This window comes from Polypterus senegalus, chromosome 3, assembly GCF_016835505.1.
Source record: "Polypterus senegalus isolate Bchr_013 chromosome 3, ASM1683550v1, whole genome shotgun sequence".
Taxonomy (NCBI): domain Eukaryota; kingdom Metazoa; phylum Chordata; class Cladistia; order Polypteriformes; family Polypteridae; genus Polypterus; species Polypterus senegalus.
The window spans coordinates 110,353,383-110,371,053 of record NC_053156.1 but is presented as its reverse complement, the minus strand read 5'-3'; the positions used below and the strand labels follow the sequence as shown (position 1 = coordinate 110,371,053).

Here is a 17,671-nt window from a genome sequence, read left to right as displayed (position 1 = left end):
CCTGTACTACAGTTAATGTTGTATTTCTGTCAGGGTTTATCCCATGGCTGGGGTTCAGTGCTGTTTTTATGTATTTCTTATTCCTTTTTGATTCCTTTGTTTATGTTAATATTATTGACATTTAATTTTTATGTATCTATATATCTTCATTTATGTTCCATGTGTTTTATGGGTGGTCCCTCAAGAGGGTGTGGCCACCTGCCTATCTTCATCAAGGAACCTTAGCATCATAACAGCTGAGGAAAACCCACAGTCCCTTATGATTCATTCTGAATGTACTCAAAGTGGTGGCGAGTTTCTCTAGTTAGTGTTGTTGTTGTGCTATTTGTGATTTACTAGATTTTTGACCACTGTGTTCTGTCTTTCGACTATTCTTTTAATTTGTGTTTTAGGACATTGTTTGCATTTACGTTTTGTGTTCTTTGGGAGCTTTGATTATTACAGAGCATTTTTGTAAAATAAATGTTTTTTAAAAAAAGATTTCTGTTGCCATTTTTGTTGAGTAGCAAGGGTATGACAGCTTCCCCCTTCTAGTGGATATTTTGAGCTGCTTGGGAATTTATTGTGCTGTGGAACTTTCGACTCTACACAAAGGGCATAGGGCAGAAAACAAAAAGAAACTGACACCTATATTACTATAACACAAAAATGCAAAACAATTAATAAACAGCAAAAAGTAATACTAAATAAATAATACATAGAACAAAATCAAAAACAGAATGAATAACGTAATACACAAAACAATATTTTTAAAAAGTCAAACAAAGAATAAACATACAAAAAAAAAAAACTTGAGCTAGGACGTAACCTGTGCTTAAACATAACATAGACTTTAGAAATATTTCTAATATTTCATTGGAAACACAGAAGTTGTATGGTAGACAGTAGTATTTATGGGGACCTTCAAAAACTCAATCTGACATTATTTTAGGGAGAATTAATGAATAAGATTGAAGAGCCTGTTCTCATCAAGATTCTTCTAATGTTCTCAAGCCTATTTCTTAGCTCACTGAATGCTTTGTTAATGTGCCAAAGATAAACTGTTTTTTCCGAATGTTTTTTGTTCAGACTTTATTTTTAAAGGTAATGATTTGCATACTGTAACATTGCTAGACAGGTCCTAACATAATTAATTGGAAAGTCAGTCTTAAAACTTATTTTATAAAATTTGTAACCGACAGATTTTTTTGTGATATTGCAGACCACATATGGGAAGCAGATACCAGGGCCCCCAGGAGAAAAATGTTTCATCAGCAGCGCTGTCCGAGACTAGCAAGGAGACACGGTACTGCGCTGTGTGTAGTGACTATGCTTCTGGCTACCATTATGGAGTCTGGTCTTGTGAAGGATGTAAGGCCTTTTTTAAAAGAAGCATCCAAGGTAAAGTCTGTTTTTAAATTCTTCACTTTGGCAAATGTAATATTACTAAAGTATAATTTTTCCAGTATGTCTGAATGGTGCTAACAGAAAGCAGTAGCAGAACACAGGCACAGCAGTAATATCGGTTGCTTGTTGGCTACAGAACAATGGCTGGCACTCGATTCTTTTCCCCGGGGCACAAGTTAAATCCCTTACAAGCATGATTAGCACTAGCCTTCACTCTGAGTGACAGCTGTGATAAACTTATATTCTGGTGTTTTTAAATTGCCTATAATAAAACACAAGCCATTATGGAAAGACAATTTATTTTTTCATCAGAGGGGATAGAGTGTATTTTTTTTTTTCCTGGGAATTAATCTGGTGTGTACCTGATACTTTCAGATATTATCATGTACTGTTAATAGAACATACTACTTAAGAGTTTATAAAAGTATATATTCAAACTCAGGTTGTTGGATCTGTGAGGTGGGCTGGCGTTTGTTTGGGGTTTGTTTCCTGCCTTGCACCCTGAGTTGGCTAGGATTGGCTCCAGCAGACCCCCGTGACCCTATAGTTAGGATATAGCGGGCTGGATAATGGATGGATGGATGGATGGATCTGCAAAGCAGCAGCAATAACCACTGCCACTTAACTATAGTAAAATGTAATTGCATTAATAAGCTAGCTACTCACTGCTATTAGCTAGCTTTTTATTTGCACCACTTATGAGAGCCATTCATATTCCACAAATTGATTGCATGTAAATTTTGCCCACCCTCATATGGGTGCTATTGCAGGCAAACCTGGCAAATCGGGCCACTGTAATTGTCATTGTTTTTTGACAAGATAGATGCCCTTGTTATAATAAGAAGAATTTTGCCTGGCCAAACTCGAATATCCAAGTCTAATCCACTGGTAAACCTAGCACACGGGGTTATTACTGTACTGCACAGAACAAACAGCAATATTTTAAGGACACAGTAGAGAGTTAAACATTGCAACAATTTTTATTATCATGTTTTTGACAAGGGGAATTCCTAAGTTAAATTGTAGATAATTTTTTTGATTAGTTCAAATGATAGTACACTCGCGAAATTCATTAGCTAATCTTCCACTTTGCAGTTATGCTAAAAGGAAAAGACACCTTCTTTCAGTTTTATGGTTTTGGATATCACTAACAAGGATGGCCATATAATCTTTATTTGAAAAATGGCACATAGCACATTTTACTTTGTTGCTATTTTCATCAATAGAGTATCTGTTAAATAAAGTCCTGTGCTGCATAGCTTTACTAGTGAAAAGTGCACTTGCATTGTGCTGGACTACATTCGCATTTTAATATACGAGTCTCTTTTAAAGTGTCTCGACGTGATTTAATCAATGAGTGCCCATTAAACATCATTATATCATTTGTGCTCCAGATATGGGAATGTCCAAACTTTGCCAGAAAAAAAGGATAGTTATACCGGTATTTGGCCGAGGAAAACTTAGATGAGGTTTAACATAGTAATCTCTCTTGTCACAAACTGTCATATTAAAGTGGTTCAAGGGCATCACTCTTCTCGCAGAACAGTGACAATTAAAATGGCTGTGTTGCGATCTTGTGATGAGCAAACATTGCTTCACCCAACTTTGTGAACTGCATTGAAGTCAATGGAGATGGAGGAACTGAACTAGCTTTTAGTTTATACAGTAATAATGGTGCTATAGTGTTTTAATTATACGAGGGCTAGGGGAGCATCCATCAACTGTGCTGGACTAATTACTGTGGCCCAAACTGTGATCAGGGCTGTGAGGCAGCAGTGCTCACTACTGTGCCACCAAGCCTCAAACAACAACAGATGCAGAAGAAACAATAATCACAAACAGAAAACAACAAATGACCACAAATTTGCAATATGTAAAAAAATGTAACTGTCATTGTGTTCACCGAGTTCCAATGATGGGGAACACATTAGCCATGCGATGAAGCAGCAGCAAGGCACTGGCTTGTTATTTTATTTTAAGTTGTGGCTCCAGCTGATGCTGGAACATCTTTTTGTTTCCGATCTCTGTGAAGATTCTTTAAACTTTCTTATTCCATAAAGAAGAAGGAAATGCCTTGCATCTTTCGTTATTATTATTTCACAGGATTGCATGTATTTTCTATCTCTTTCTGGCTCCTTTAAAGCTTCTTTTGAATCACAGCTGGACACGTGGCTAATTATTCATCAGCGAATAATGTTATTAGAGATCAGTGTTATGTATCCAGTGCCAGTACTCATAATATTCTCATTATGGTCAGCTAATGTACCCCTCAAAAGTTATTTTTTAGTTAGTTTTTTTTTAACACATGTGGCGTCAAAGGGTGGAATACAAAAAGGGTGACATCATGCCCCCAAAACAGTTCAGAAATGATCCTACACTATTCATGTTTGAAAGTTTTGTGCATGACTGCTACAGCTCTATGATGTCATGCTCATCTCACAAAGGATCATAGGATGCTGGGAAAAAAATTATTCATCTAAACCAGCTGCAGGGCAATGAAACGTTAGTTGGATATGGTCAATGTTGAGGAATTATAAAAAACTATTAAAGTACTTGACGCTTATTGGGTTATATAACAATGTAATCTAGAACGGTTGGGTGGTAATTTAATTGTGTAGGTATTGCATGGTAGGTATTGGGTTCACAATCCTGCCTGTTCACGTTCTAGTTCAGTGGGTGGTGTTAATGCACCTTTGCAGTTGGTTTGCCAGCCACCAATAAAAAGAACAAGAGAAGGACGGCAGGGTAAATTTCCAGGTAAAAAGAACAAGAAGAACTCAAAGCCGCAGAGTGAATTTCCAGGAACATTTTCATGATGTGATAGCAATTCGCCATCAGAAGTGAACAGGTTATGATTATTTTCGAGTACAACCACTTCACTCATTAATCGACACCTGTCACATACAAACACATAGACGTATTAACTTATATCAGTGTTGTTTCTAATAACTTGCCCCAAATATAGAAATGTCTGTGGGTTTAAAAAATTCCATATTTTGATATGTATTGTTGATTCATGTCCATATATTTTACAGTTAATTACTCTTATATAATGCCGTATGTACATACATATATCTATTTCTTTTTAATATAACTTTTTCTTGGTGAAATCATTACTGGTGAACCCAAAGAGTCAAATACCTGAATAGGCAGTGGAAGTATATGTTGCAGTACGTTAGCTGCTCAGTATGACAGCTTGTAGATAGATAGATAGATAGATAGATAGATAGATAGATAGATAGATACTTTATTAATCCCAAGGGGAAATTCACATAATCCAGCAGCAGTATACTAATACAAAAAAAAATACAATATTCAATTAAAGAGTAATAAAAATGCATGTAAAAGCAGACAATAACTTTGAGTAATGTTAGCATTTACTCCCCGCGTGGAATTGAAGAGTCGCATAGTGTGGAGGAGGATTGATCTCCTCAGTCTATCACTGAAGCTACTCCTCTGTCTGGAGATGATCCTGTTCAGTGGATGCAGTGGATTCTTTATGATTGACATCATTGACATGATTGTACCACTTGGCTGAAGAACAAGACATATTATAAGAATAATATTAATACTAGAGGGAGAGACAAGAAAATGGAATGGTGCAAATATACTGAGTTACACTGAATTACAGAGAAATGTAAGTTTTAATTTTAAATTATCACTAAGTTGATCTTCAACAGTAAGAGACCTTTCAAGGATAGACTGAAGAAGATCATATTTTAACTGTATCAGTTTTTTTTGATTGACCATTTCTTTGATTTGACAACCTCCTGAAGAGGAACCTATTGCATAAAATGTGCTACACTGTATTTGTAAAGCCATTTGTCTTACTGAGACTCAAGGCACATCAGATTATAGTGTACATGCTGTACTACTCCTCTCAGATGGGTTGAAATCTAAGTAATCAATGTAGATCTTAGATTTAATGTTTGCAATGCACTATCTATTGGAATGTATTTTATAATGCAAGCAACAATGCAATGCATTACATTTGTCACTCCAACAGATTGCTTATCTAAAATATTTGTAATACTAAAATGCATTACTATAAATGTATATGATGTGCCATCTGTTGGATTGATAAATTCAATGCATATATCTCTGTTACTTGTCAATTTGTATGGGATTTGTAGAAGCAATGTTAATGTTGTGATGAATGACAAATGCAATACATTTTATTACTACATATGTCTGTGACATGCCATCTGTTGGAATAATAAAGACATAGCAACCAAATGGACACATAGACACTCATCTTTTTATTAAAGTGGAAATGTAACATTTCTGATTCGTGGCATTTGATCCACATTCAAGAATATTGTAAACTTGCTTGTCATTATTATTCTGTTTCATATAAGCTTGCTCTCACAGATGCTATTTCTTAGTTGTAGCGCACTTCATTGTAAAGCAGGAAATTTTAATCATTTTTTTTTTTTGTGTCACATTGTATAATTTTAATGTTGAAAACACCATATGATTAGTATTTATATCATGATGGGCAGCCATTTCAGGTCTAATCCCCAACATGGATCCTTTGCCACAGTGATAGACAATAGATTCCTTTGACCATATAATGGAAAAAAATGTAGTTAATAGAACCAAAATAATTTTTTGTAACTTTTTTTTTTGCCTAATTTAAAAATTAGTTTGAAGTGAAATTTACCAGTGTGTAAAAAGTTGACACTCTACAATTCTGAATCTGAAGTGGAATGTAGAAATTGAAAAGCTGATTTTGCTTTGAGTTGCTGAAATTCCACTCTGATCGAGTTAACACATGTTAAACATATAATAAGATAAGGATAAAATATGATGTTTGCTTGTTTTGTTGTTTTTCTTTATTGCTTTCATAATATGCTCATTGATACATCAGTATTTGCAAATTGTGCTTAGATTCTTTACTATTTTCTTTGAAAATCCTGGACCTGTCCATCTTGCCAAGTTTTTTGTGGTAACTGTCTGCATGCCGTGCATTTTAGGGCTAATGCTTTTGTTTTTTTTTATGGCTTGCATCCTAAGATGTTGAGGTCTAAATGTTTCTTGGCAGGTTAGTGTAAAAGAGACACACACTGTTAATATGATTTAGCAGCCATTACTTAAATATGTGGAATTTATAAAATGTTAGTTCTGTTGCTAATGGATATATCAATCTGTTAACAAAGTTAGTTTATCTGACCATATATACAGTTATATGAAAAAGTTTGGGAACCCCTCTCAGCCTGTATAATAATTTACTCTACTTTCAACAAAAAAGATAACAGTGGTATGTCTTTCATTTCCTAGGAACATCTGAGTACTAGGGTGTTTTTCGAACAAAGATTTTTAGTGAAGCAGTATTTCGTTGTATCAAATTAAATCAAATGTGAAAAACTGGCTGTGCAAAATGTGGGTCCCCTTGTAATTTTGCTGATTTGAATGCATGTAACTGCTCAATACGGATTACTTGCAACACCAAATTGGTTGGATTCGCTCGTTAAGCCTTGAACTTCATAGACAGGTGTGTCCAATCATGAGTGGAGGTATTTAAGGTGGTCAATTGCAAGTTGTGCTTCCCTTTGACTCTCCTCTGAAGAGTGACAGCATGGGATCCTCAAAGCAACTCTCAAATGATTTGAAAACAAAGATTGTTTTATATCAAGGTTTAGGGGAAGGCTACAAAAAGCTATCTCAGAGGTTTAAACTGTCATTTTCAACTGTAAGGAATGTAATCAGGAAATAGAAGGCCACAGGCACAGTTGCTGTTAAACCAACTCAGGTCTGGCAGGCTAAGAAAAATACAGGAGTGTCATATGCGCAGGATTGTGAGAATGGTTACAGACAACCCACAGATCACCTCCAAAGACCTGCACGAACATCTTGCTGCAGATGTTGTATCTGTACATCGTTTTACAATTCAGCACAATTTGCACAAAGAACATCTGTATGGCAGGGTGATGAGAAAGAAGCCCACACCACAAACAGAGTCGCTTGTTGTATGCAAATGCTCATTTAGACAAGCCAGATTCATTTTGAAACAAAGTGCTTTGGACTGATGAGACAAAAATTGAGTTATATGCTCAGAACAAAAAGTACTTTGCATGGCAGAACACCACCGCATTCCAAGAAAAACAACTGCTACCTACTGTCAAATTTGGTGGAGGTTTCATCATGCTGTGGGGCTGTGTGGCTAGTTCAGGGACTGGGGCCCTTGTTAAAGTCGAGGGTCAGATGAATTCAACCCAATATCAACAAATTCTTCAGGATAATGTTCAAGCATCAGTCACAAAGTTGAAGTTACGCAGGGGTTGGATATTCCAACAAGACAATGACCCAAAACACAGTTAGAAATCTAGGCATTCATGCAGAGGGAGAAGTACCATGTTCTGGAATGGCTGTCACAGTCCCCTGACTTGAATATCATTGAAAATCTATGGGATGATTTGAAGCAGGCTGTCCATGCTCGGCAGCCATCAAATTGAACTGAACTGGAGAGATTTTGTATGGAAGACTGGTCAAAAATACCTCCATCCAGAACCCAGACACTCATCAAAGGCTATAGGAGGTGTCTAGAGGCTGTTATATTTGCAAAAGGAGGCTCAACCAAGTATTGATGTAACGTCTCTGTTGGGGTGCCCAAATTTATGCACCTGTCTAATTTTGTTATGATACATATTGCATATTTTCTGTTAATTCAATAAACTTAATGTCACTGCTGAAATACTACTGTTTCCATAAGGCATGTCACATATTAAAAGGAAGTTGCTACTTTGAAAGCTCAGCCAATGACAAACAAAAATCCAAAGAATTAAGAGGAGTTCCCAAACTTTTTCATATAACTGTACATGGTTATGTAAACATTTTACATAGGTGAATGTTTATGATTTGTATGTAATCCATGACCCTAAAGTAGGGTAAAATGGGTTTGAAAATGTATGAATGGCTCTCTATATATCATCTTTTCAGCCATTATATATCCACTAAAAGATTTTGTTCTAAAGAAATAAACAAACTGAAACAAAAGCAAGTTCCGCTTACACTTTAACTAAATACATTGGTGTGAGGGAGCTCTGCCTCCTTTACCTTCTTTGTTTGAAAGACGCTATCCTTGTTGGACTGTTCGTTTATATATTCCTTCAGTCTGTGGGGGCTTAGATCACTCACTGGGGTTGGGACTAGACTTCCTCTCCTGGGGACTGCTGCTCAGAGCTTCAGAAAAAGTAGGAGGCATTATTAGTAACTGTGCCTTGGAGTGGCATCAACAGATCTACTTGAGTTTCCTGGATGCACATGTGTTGCAGAGCTAAATCCTTACTCATTTTTCACAGTACAATATTGTATAATAAAAATGTAATACGTTAAATTAAATGATTTCATGCTGTGCACCAGTAGTGATTTCCAATACATTTATATGGTTAGATCCATTGCCTCAACTTCTTTTAATAAAGGATTATCTGTTTTGTATCAGGCAAAACGAAGCACCTAACAGTGGACAGAATATCAGTTTATCAAAGGATACACCTAATTTACTGTTGATGTGACTATTAATGTAGAATGTGGAAACCAATATCCATTCAGAATGTGCGTATTTCACTTAGAGTACAACATATAATGGCTTAATCGTGAACTGAACCCCTGATGCCTTGAAGTGTGTGGCATCAGTGTTAACAACAGCACCACTGTGCTGAACCATATTGGAAATAAATATAATAGGGAAAAAAACTCATATTGAAAAAGTGTCTGGTAATACAAAGTTACATAATAAAGGCATTGTTTCCTAGTCTAAGAAGTGTTCATGTTGAAAATATTACTCAGTAGCAATGTTGTCCTTGGAGAGGACAATATTTGCCTATACTAAGTAGTCTGCAATCTGTAACTGTAGGAGGCCTAATTTTGCTAATGAGTTTATTCATTTTGAAATTCATGTAAATGTAGAGACAAATGAGTTTAAAAGCGTTTAGCTAGTTTAGTTTATTACATTGGAGTACAACTGAGTGTCATGTAATTATTGCCTGTGATTGTGACTGAGAAGTTCTGATTGCGTTTGATATCTGTTAACAAATATTTTGTTCTTCTTCACATTCATTACTCTGTGACTAAGATATTGCTGCTTCAGAAAAACGGATTTATTAGATCACACAATGGTTTTGATGTGGGACAAATGTTTTTAAAGGTTTACACTGAATATTTTATTCAGCTGCTTCATTTGCTTCATAATGTTTATTAGGGCTGATGTGTTAGATATTGCCACCTGAGACACACAACCCTCTTTAGCCCCATAGATCCTTACTAGGAATGAGAAATACACAATACACTTAATTCACACATAATTAGTATTACTATACAGGCTTTGTGATACAGTGTATTCTCTGAACATGGGACAAAAATAAAAGTTTCAAATTTAAAACAGTAATACTCAAAATAAGCATTAAAACAATACAAATTTATAATATGAAACTTGGCACTTTTGCTCCTTCTGCACATTTCTCTAAATACCAAGCTGTCCTGCTAGCTACAGAAAAGGCACCTTGCCTTTCTAACTAAACATGTGTGGTGAAAATTTAAGAAAATTTAAATAGACATTCTGATTGGAGGACTAGTATACACAGTAAACATACAATGAATCCCTGATTCATCCTGCTTGGTGTCAACAATGCACTGAACCGGAGTGTTTAGTCCCTACAATTCCCTACAATTAACTGGCACCCTGTCCAGGGCTGTTTCCTGCACTGAACCCCTGACCTTGAATATTTATGGTCAATGTGCATCTTATAACTTTAATAATTTTATGAAATCTGTTAGTTTATCTGTCACATGAAAGGTAGAATGAACTGATGGTGGACAAGTTGCATCAGGTTAGAAGAAATCAAACACACATTGCTATAAACAAAAGATAAAAATTCAGTTTAAAGTGCAATCAATCCAGTAAATCTAGTAAGGGCTAAGATTAAAATTTATCTTAAACAACACCAAAACCTCTTCCTGGCCCAAGACAGACAGCTAGTAAATAATAAGAAGCCCATCATATTGATTAAAATAACACGAGTCTAATACAGGAGCCCAGAAGACTTGTTTCAAAATAACATTAATGAATTTTGCCAGATTTTAAAGAGGCCCTGCATGTACTATGCAAAAATAGACCTTCTCTAAAATTAGGCAATAGAAAATATAATTTTCCCATTGAGTTATGGAGGATGAATTAGAATTCTTTCAGATGAGTAAAATTAGCTCACAATACTAACAATATTTTGTAGAAAATCACAATTAGTTTATCACTAGATAGGCTAATCTCATCTGATTTTACTCCAAATGCTGCCGTAAGATGATCTGGAATGATTGTACTGTAAATCCAATTCTGCCTCATAGAAAGGTAAATATTTTGCTGAAAAAGGTCTTAACTTTGGGCAGTCCCAAAACATAGCAAGGCTGGCGCTACATGATATTGTTCACAATCTGAATTAAATCATTTTCATTTTTTTTAAATTAGCAATTCCATATTATTCTTCCTAATAAGAGGTTTCTAAAAAGTAAATGTTTTTCCACTGTGATAACAAATGAAAGTGTTCAGAGAAAGTGTAAAGCATTTTAACTTATTACAAAGTACTGTATATAAACTCAATTTAGTCAGAATATACACCCAGAGACTTTTTGCACATTAACCTAACAAGTGATCTAATAGCTATAAAATTCCCTTTAAACACATACAGTTACAGATTAAATGAAGCAATTGTATCATTAAAAAGTGATGCATGATGAACTCCACCTTTTGATCATTATTGTTAGCCAAGCATATAACACATTACCTCGCATGTGAAATACAGTGAACAGAGGTCATATTACACATTTTTCATGGCAGCGTCTGTATATTGTAGATTATTTTAATCTGGTGAGAAGTATCTGATGTAAAATTTTAAGATGAATTGCAGTGTGTTTTGTACAAATTGGTGACAAATTAATGTTAAGAATAAGGGACTTCCATTCCTTGACTAAAGTATTTTAAAAAATGGGTTTCTTTTCCAGTGTTGTCTAAGATAATCTAATTGTGAACATAATGACAATCATTGATAAAGTGAAGAAATGCTATTAATATTCACCTTATTACTACCTACAATATTTGAATATAGATGGATGATTAGGGAAGATTCATTTTAACAACGTTTCTGACTTTTAAATAGAAAGTGCATTAAAAAGTTACTTGTTTACAACTGAGTTAGTCAAAGTATGCAAATTCATTGTTAATGTAAAGATCTCTGCAAGTCCCAAATGCTATCAATGGATTCAAAAACTTTATAACAACGGAAGGGCTGGACTACAACATTATTCCATAACAGATCTCCAGAGAAATGTGTCACTACCTAAGTGCTACTGTACTTTGGTTTTATATTTTATATAATAGCATGAAGGATGTATGGAATGGACTGGGCATAATTATTTATCTTAAGCAATCCACAGCTCAGGTGGTAGAAGGGAATGTGTTCAAAACTAATTCCCTGAACCAAATATGTAATAGATATTCCTTCCCACTACCACCTTCTTCCAATAACCAGTGTCCATACATTATCCCTATTACACCAACAACTCCCACCATGTCAACTGGAATGGCAAGTGACAAGTCCACCTCACCATCAGTACGGACTGTCCATAACTGAAGAACAAGTAAGGAGACAACTGAGAAAGCAACACGCAGCAAAAGCTGCAAGCCCAGATGCAATCAGTCCTCAAGTTCTTAAACCTTTCCTGACCAACTTTGTGGCATCCTCTGTCACCTATTCTGTTTGTCCCTATGATTTCAGGAAGTACCACTGCTGTGAAAAAAACATCCAGCATTTTTCCTGTTCTGTAGAAGGCAGGTACCACTCTCTTCACTTAATACCTACAGACCAGGGGCACTTACTGTATGTGTCCTCTTGTTTTTAACCACCTGGAATCAGTACAGTTGTCTTATTGGACAAAGACTGCAGTGGAGGATGCAATTATCTGCTCAACAAGGCTTATTGTCACCTGGACAAAGCTGGCAGCACCGTGAGGATTTTTTTATTTTTTGATTTCCTCCAGCGCCAGCGTTAACTCAGCATAAACTCAAAGATAAGCAGATGGTTGAGTCTGTGGTGTCCTGGATAATGGACTATTTGTCGGGGAGACAGCAGTTTGTGAGACTCAAGGACCGTGTTTCTGATATGGATGTGAGCAACACTGGAGCACCACAAAGAACAGGCTTGCTTCTTTTCTCTTCACTCTGTACACCTCACACTATGAATATACAGTAACACCAGCTCATGTCATCTGCAAAAATTCTCAAATGATTCTACACGTATGTGGTGCATCAATAAGAGTAACAGGAGTCAGATGGAGAACTTTGTCTCTTGGTGCAAAGAGAATTGTCTGCAATTAAACGTCCGCAAAATCAAGGAACTAGTTATTGACTTTAACAGCACCAAAGAGCTTTAATGTCTGTTCACTATTCAAGGAATTGATGCAGAGGTGCTGCACTGCTATAAGTACTTCAAGGTCCACATTAATAGCAGGTTGGGCTGGTCTCGGAGCACAGAGGAGCTATATAAGACAAGGCAGAGCAGACTGTTTTTTCTTAAGAGATGTGTTCCTTTAATGTGGAAAGTGACATCCTTCTTGTCTTCTATAACTCTGTGATGGCCAGTGTGATTTTTTTACACTGCAGTGTGCTGGGCTTCAGATTCAGGAGGAACAGTGTGGTTTTCGTCCTGGTCGCAGAACAGTGGACCAGCTCCACACCCTTAGCCGGGTCCTGGAGGGTGCATGGGAGTTTGCCCAAGCAGTCTACATGTGTTTTGTGGACTTGGAAAAGGAGTTCGACTGTGTCACTCAGGGAATCCTGTAGGGGGTGCTCCGGGATTATGGGGTGCTGTTCAGTCCCTGTACAACCTGTGTCAGAGCTTGGTCCGCATTGCCGGCAGTAAGTTGAACCTGTTTCCAGAGAGAGTTGGTGTCCGCCAGGGCTGCCCTTTGTCATCAATTCTGTTCATAACTTTTATGGACAGAATTTCTAGGCACAGCCAGGGTGTTGAGGGGGTCTGGTTTGGTGGACTCAGGATTGGGTCACTGCTTTTTGCAGATGATGTTGTCCTGTTTGCTTCATTAGGCCGTGATCTTCAGCTCTCTCTGAATCGGTTCACAGCTGAGTGTGAAGCGGCTGGAATGGGAATCAGCACCTCCAAATCTGAGACCTTGGTCCTCAGCTGGAAAAGGGTGGAGTTCCCTCTCAGGGTTGGGAGCAAGATCCTGCCCAAGTGGAGGAGTTCAAGTATCTCGGCGTCTTGTTCACGAGTGAGGGAAGAATGGAGTGTGAGATTGACAGGCAGATTGGTGAGGCATCCGCAGTGATGCGGGCTCTGCATCGGTCTGTCGTGGTGAAAAAGGAGCTGAGCCGTAAGGCAAAGCTCTCAATTTACCAGTCGATCTATGTTCCTACCCTCACCTATTAACATCAGCGATGGGTATTGACCAAAAGAATGAGATCGCGAGTACAAGCGGCTGAAATGAGTTTTCTTCGCAGGGTGTCAGGGCTTTCTCTTAAAGATAGGGTGAGAAACTCAGTCATCCGGGAGGGGCTCAGAGTACAGCCACTGCTCCTCCGCATCGAGAGAGGAGTCAGATGAGGTGGCTCGGGCATCTGATCAGAATGCCTCCTGGACGCCTCCCTGGTGAGGTGTTCCAGGCACATCCAAACGGGAGGAGGCCCCGGGGAAGACCCAGAACACACTGGAGGGACTATCTCCTGGCTGGCCTGGGAATGCCTTGGGATTCCCATGGAAGAGCTAGAAGTCGCCAGGGAGAGGGAAGTCTGGGCATCTCTGCTCAAGCTGCTGCCCTCACAACCCGACCTCGCATAAGCAGAAGAGGATGGATGGATGGATTATTGGAGTGTGCTGGTCTGGTAACATCACTTCAAGAGAGGCCCACAAAATCAACAAGTTAACTAAAAGGGAGGCTTAGTCTTGGGATGCACTCTGGACCCCCTGAAGGTCATAGTGAAGGAGAGGATTAAAACAAAACTGAGTGCCATTATGAACAATGTTGTGCATATTTTCTCTGACCCAATAACACTGAGGACGTTCAGTCAATCTATCTATCTATCTAAATGAGTGAAGCCCATTCTGACTGCTAGCAAACTGATGATAATTATTGATGATCTTAGCAGAGATCACAAGCAGTGATTTTAGAATCTTTCTACCAGAAAATATATCACCATAATAAACTGTAATGAAGTGTGTCAACACACTTCCAGCACAACAGATGAATTGATTCTGGTGACATTCTAAATTTTTTTAAATGTCTCAAAGTAATGAGCTGACAGTGGACAGTGTTACCCATGGAACATCTCTGCTGCCTCTACAATATGTATTGCACTAGAATATCATAATTATTCACAAATTACATATGTATCTTTAAGGTGTAGGATGAAAACTGAGAAACCCCAACAGACACAAAAAATGTATGCATTTTGTAAAGAGTGCATCCAGAAGTTGAAGTCATGGCCCATGAGATGTGTAGCATTACTTACCACCCTGCTACTGTTTAACCCAGAATAAAAACAAAAAATCATAGTATCCAAATTGTGCTTTTTTAATTTCAACAAATTCTGCATCGTAGTTATTAATTTGATGTGCCCTGAATGGCATCGTAGGCATTGGTCCATTCATCAGCCCTGAAATCTGTCACTGAATATAATTCTATTCCAATTCTAGCACTGAATCCAGGCCAGCTTTTGATATATGCAGGGTTACTGAATAATAGCCCATGTCTGCATATAAAAGTGTGTGTGTGTGTGTATAAATTTAAAAATTGTACTCTACTAATCCTTAACAATTCAGATCCTAAGTGAAGACCTGTTGATGCATTTATTTTTTGCAGTACCTTTCCTCTATTATTTAAAATTTTAAGTGAAATAAATTTACTGATGCCAGCCATTACTTTAATACAGGACCTACTGATCTGCTGGATGCTACAGTACATACAGGTAGTACCAATTGTGCACATTTGCTACAGAGATATCTAATATACAAAGAATTGTAAAAATATATATAAACAGCTACCTAGGAATGAGGGAAACATTAGAACCTTAGGGAACTATACATTTCGATTTGATATCATCTGGGACATAGTAGGTGAACAAAAATGAACAGCACTGAACAGCCTGAACAGCAGTTTTCATTATCTCTCTATTATAAAAAAATATTGGAAGATGAAATGTGATCTTTTGAAGAGAGATACTTAAACGTTCCGCGAGAGAAAATTTAAAGTTCTGTGAGACAAGACTTTATGCAAAGAGTTTTGGAAAAGTCACGCCCAGATCTAAAACATTTACAACCACACACACAGTTCAATCATTTCTCATTTGTGCACAGTAGCAGCAGCAAGCCAGCAGCTGATTAAGCAAAGAGGAGGTAAAAAAACAAAAAACTGTATTTGTTTCCCATTGTATTGCCATTTAGGAGTAGGTTTCAGAGGAGCAACTGTGTCACCTTGGGGTGCGTACAGCCCCCCTTTTCACAACAGCACGTAGTGCAGGCTGGTTGTGAGGGTTGTCGAGGGAAGTGAGCAGGGGGTGAAGCCCCCTGGTTATTTTTAATTAAAAGTAATTTTATCTGGTTCCTTGAAAGAGAAATTGTGACCATGGCTCTCCATTACACTGAGAAAGACTAAAATAATTAATGGTTGGATGTTATTTTATGAAGAAAGTATGTACTAAAGGAAAGCTTTCAATTTATGTCCCCTTGACTCACACCCTTGTTTTTAGGCCCATAAATGCTTTTCCAGCAGGATGACTTTATTCATAAGCATTCAGTATATGCCAGCAGTGCCTTGATAGGATTTTACAATACATGATTTCAGTCTGGCAAGCCAACTGTTTGCCATTTCTATTTTACCTTATGAACATTAAAAGTTATCTGCCTCTCTGTACTCGCAGCTGTTTTTATCAATTTCTATAGCAACAGCTATGATTGGTGAGTTTGAAATTCCTCTGTAAAATTAAATGACTAATGTTCTGATGTGGAATGTACCATAAATCTACAGAGTAAACATTCATCTTATTATTTGGCTCAGCAAAGAAGGTAGAAGTATGAACACAAAAAAAAAATCCAATGTGCTTAGGAATACATTACCTTTGCTTAAAATGAGCAATTCAGTTTAAAAATAAATACATCAAAATGTTCTTTCATCCTTGCATAAAAATTCAGCGCTCCCAATATGAACATACTGCATATTATTTTTGAAAAGCACTAGGTAGGTGAATGAACTTTGGGCAGATATACAGATGCCTAAAAATTGTGCACCCCTATAGAACATTTTTAGTTATCTGCCCACATAAAAGTCAGAATGGTGGGTGGGTAGTGCTGCCTCAGAGCTCTTGGGATTCAATTGTGACCTGGATACAGTGTTTGGATAATCCTCCACATCTCTGTGTTGGTTTTTGTCAGGGTACTCATGTTTGCAACCCACAACCTGAAAACATTAACCCAGTGTATGTGTACCCTATTATGGATGGGCATTCTCTCCAGGACTGATTCCCACCATGTATGCAGTGTTTGTGGGGAAGGCGATATGTAAACATCAAGTGCTAATTATAACTATAGTCTCTTCTCATTTCATTATTGGCATGTAAGCAAAATTTATTAACCTATAAAATGATGATCCAGTTGGGGATAATAACTGGGGATAGAATGTGAGGTCCATTGTGATATGAATGACATTGATCTGCGGTGGGTTGGCACCCTGCCCAGGATTGGTTCCTGCCTTGTGCCCTGTGTTGGCTGGGATTGGCTCCAGCAGACCCCCGTGACCCTGTGTTCGGATTCAGCGGGTTGGAAAATGGATAGATGGATGGATGACATTGATATAAAGGAGAATTTCATTGCAAAGAGGATGATGTGTTTGACCTATCTCCCTCAAAATAGCTCCTTTCAGAAGCAACATATTGTCTCCATTGACCAATCCAACAATGGAACCATTCAAATTTTATTCTGTGACATCTGTCATGTACTTCAGTTACAGATCTTTGGGTTTTTATGAGATTCTTTAAGAAGAGGGAAAATCTTATGTGGTGAAAGACCTTGTGGAATTAAGGCTATAGAATTAGTGGAATGTGACTGGAGGCTAGGGATCCTGTAACAAACAATTCATAGTGAAAAGGTTCATTATCATGGAGGAGGATCACATTTTTTGTCAATTTCAGGACAAAGCCAGCCTTGCACCAGCAAAGCTCAGGATAAAGCCTTATCTACATTTGCTCTCTATAACTACTTTTTATGTGTCTACTGTGCTGTCATTAAAG

At 37.4% G+C, this 17,671-nt stretch overlaps 1 protein-coding gene across 3 annotated transcripts in view; it reads left to right on the top strand.

Moving 5' to 3' along the window:
* The window catches only part of esr1 (estrogen receptor 1), a 286,150-nt gene that overhangs the window by 68,600 nt on the left and 199,879 nt on the right, over positions 1 to 17,671 (top strand). For all 3 annotated transcript variants that reach the window (XM_039747800.1, XM_039747799.1, XM_039747798.1), the window contains one exon: positions 1,202 to 1,380. In XM_039747800.1, the coding sequence (XP_039603734.1) occupies positions 1,209 to 1,380 (172 nt within the window). In that variant the 5' untranslated portion in view covers positions 1,202 to 1,208. The remainder of the gene's footprint in view (positions 1 to 1,201; positions 1,381 to 17,671) is intronic.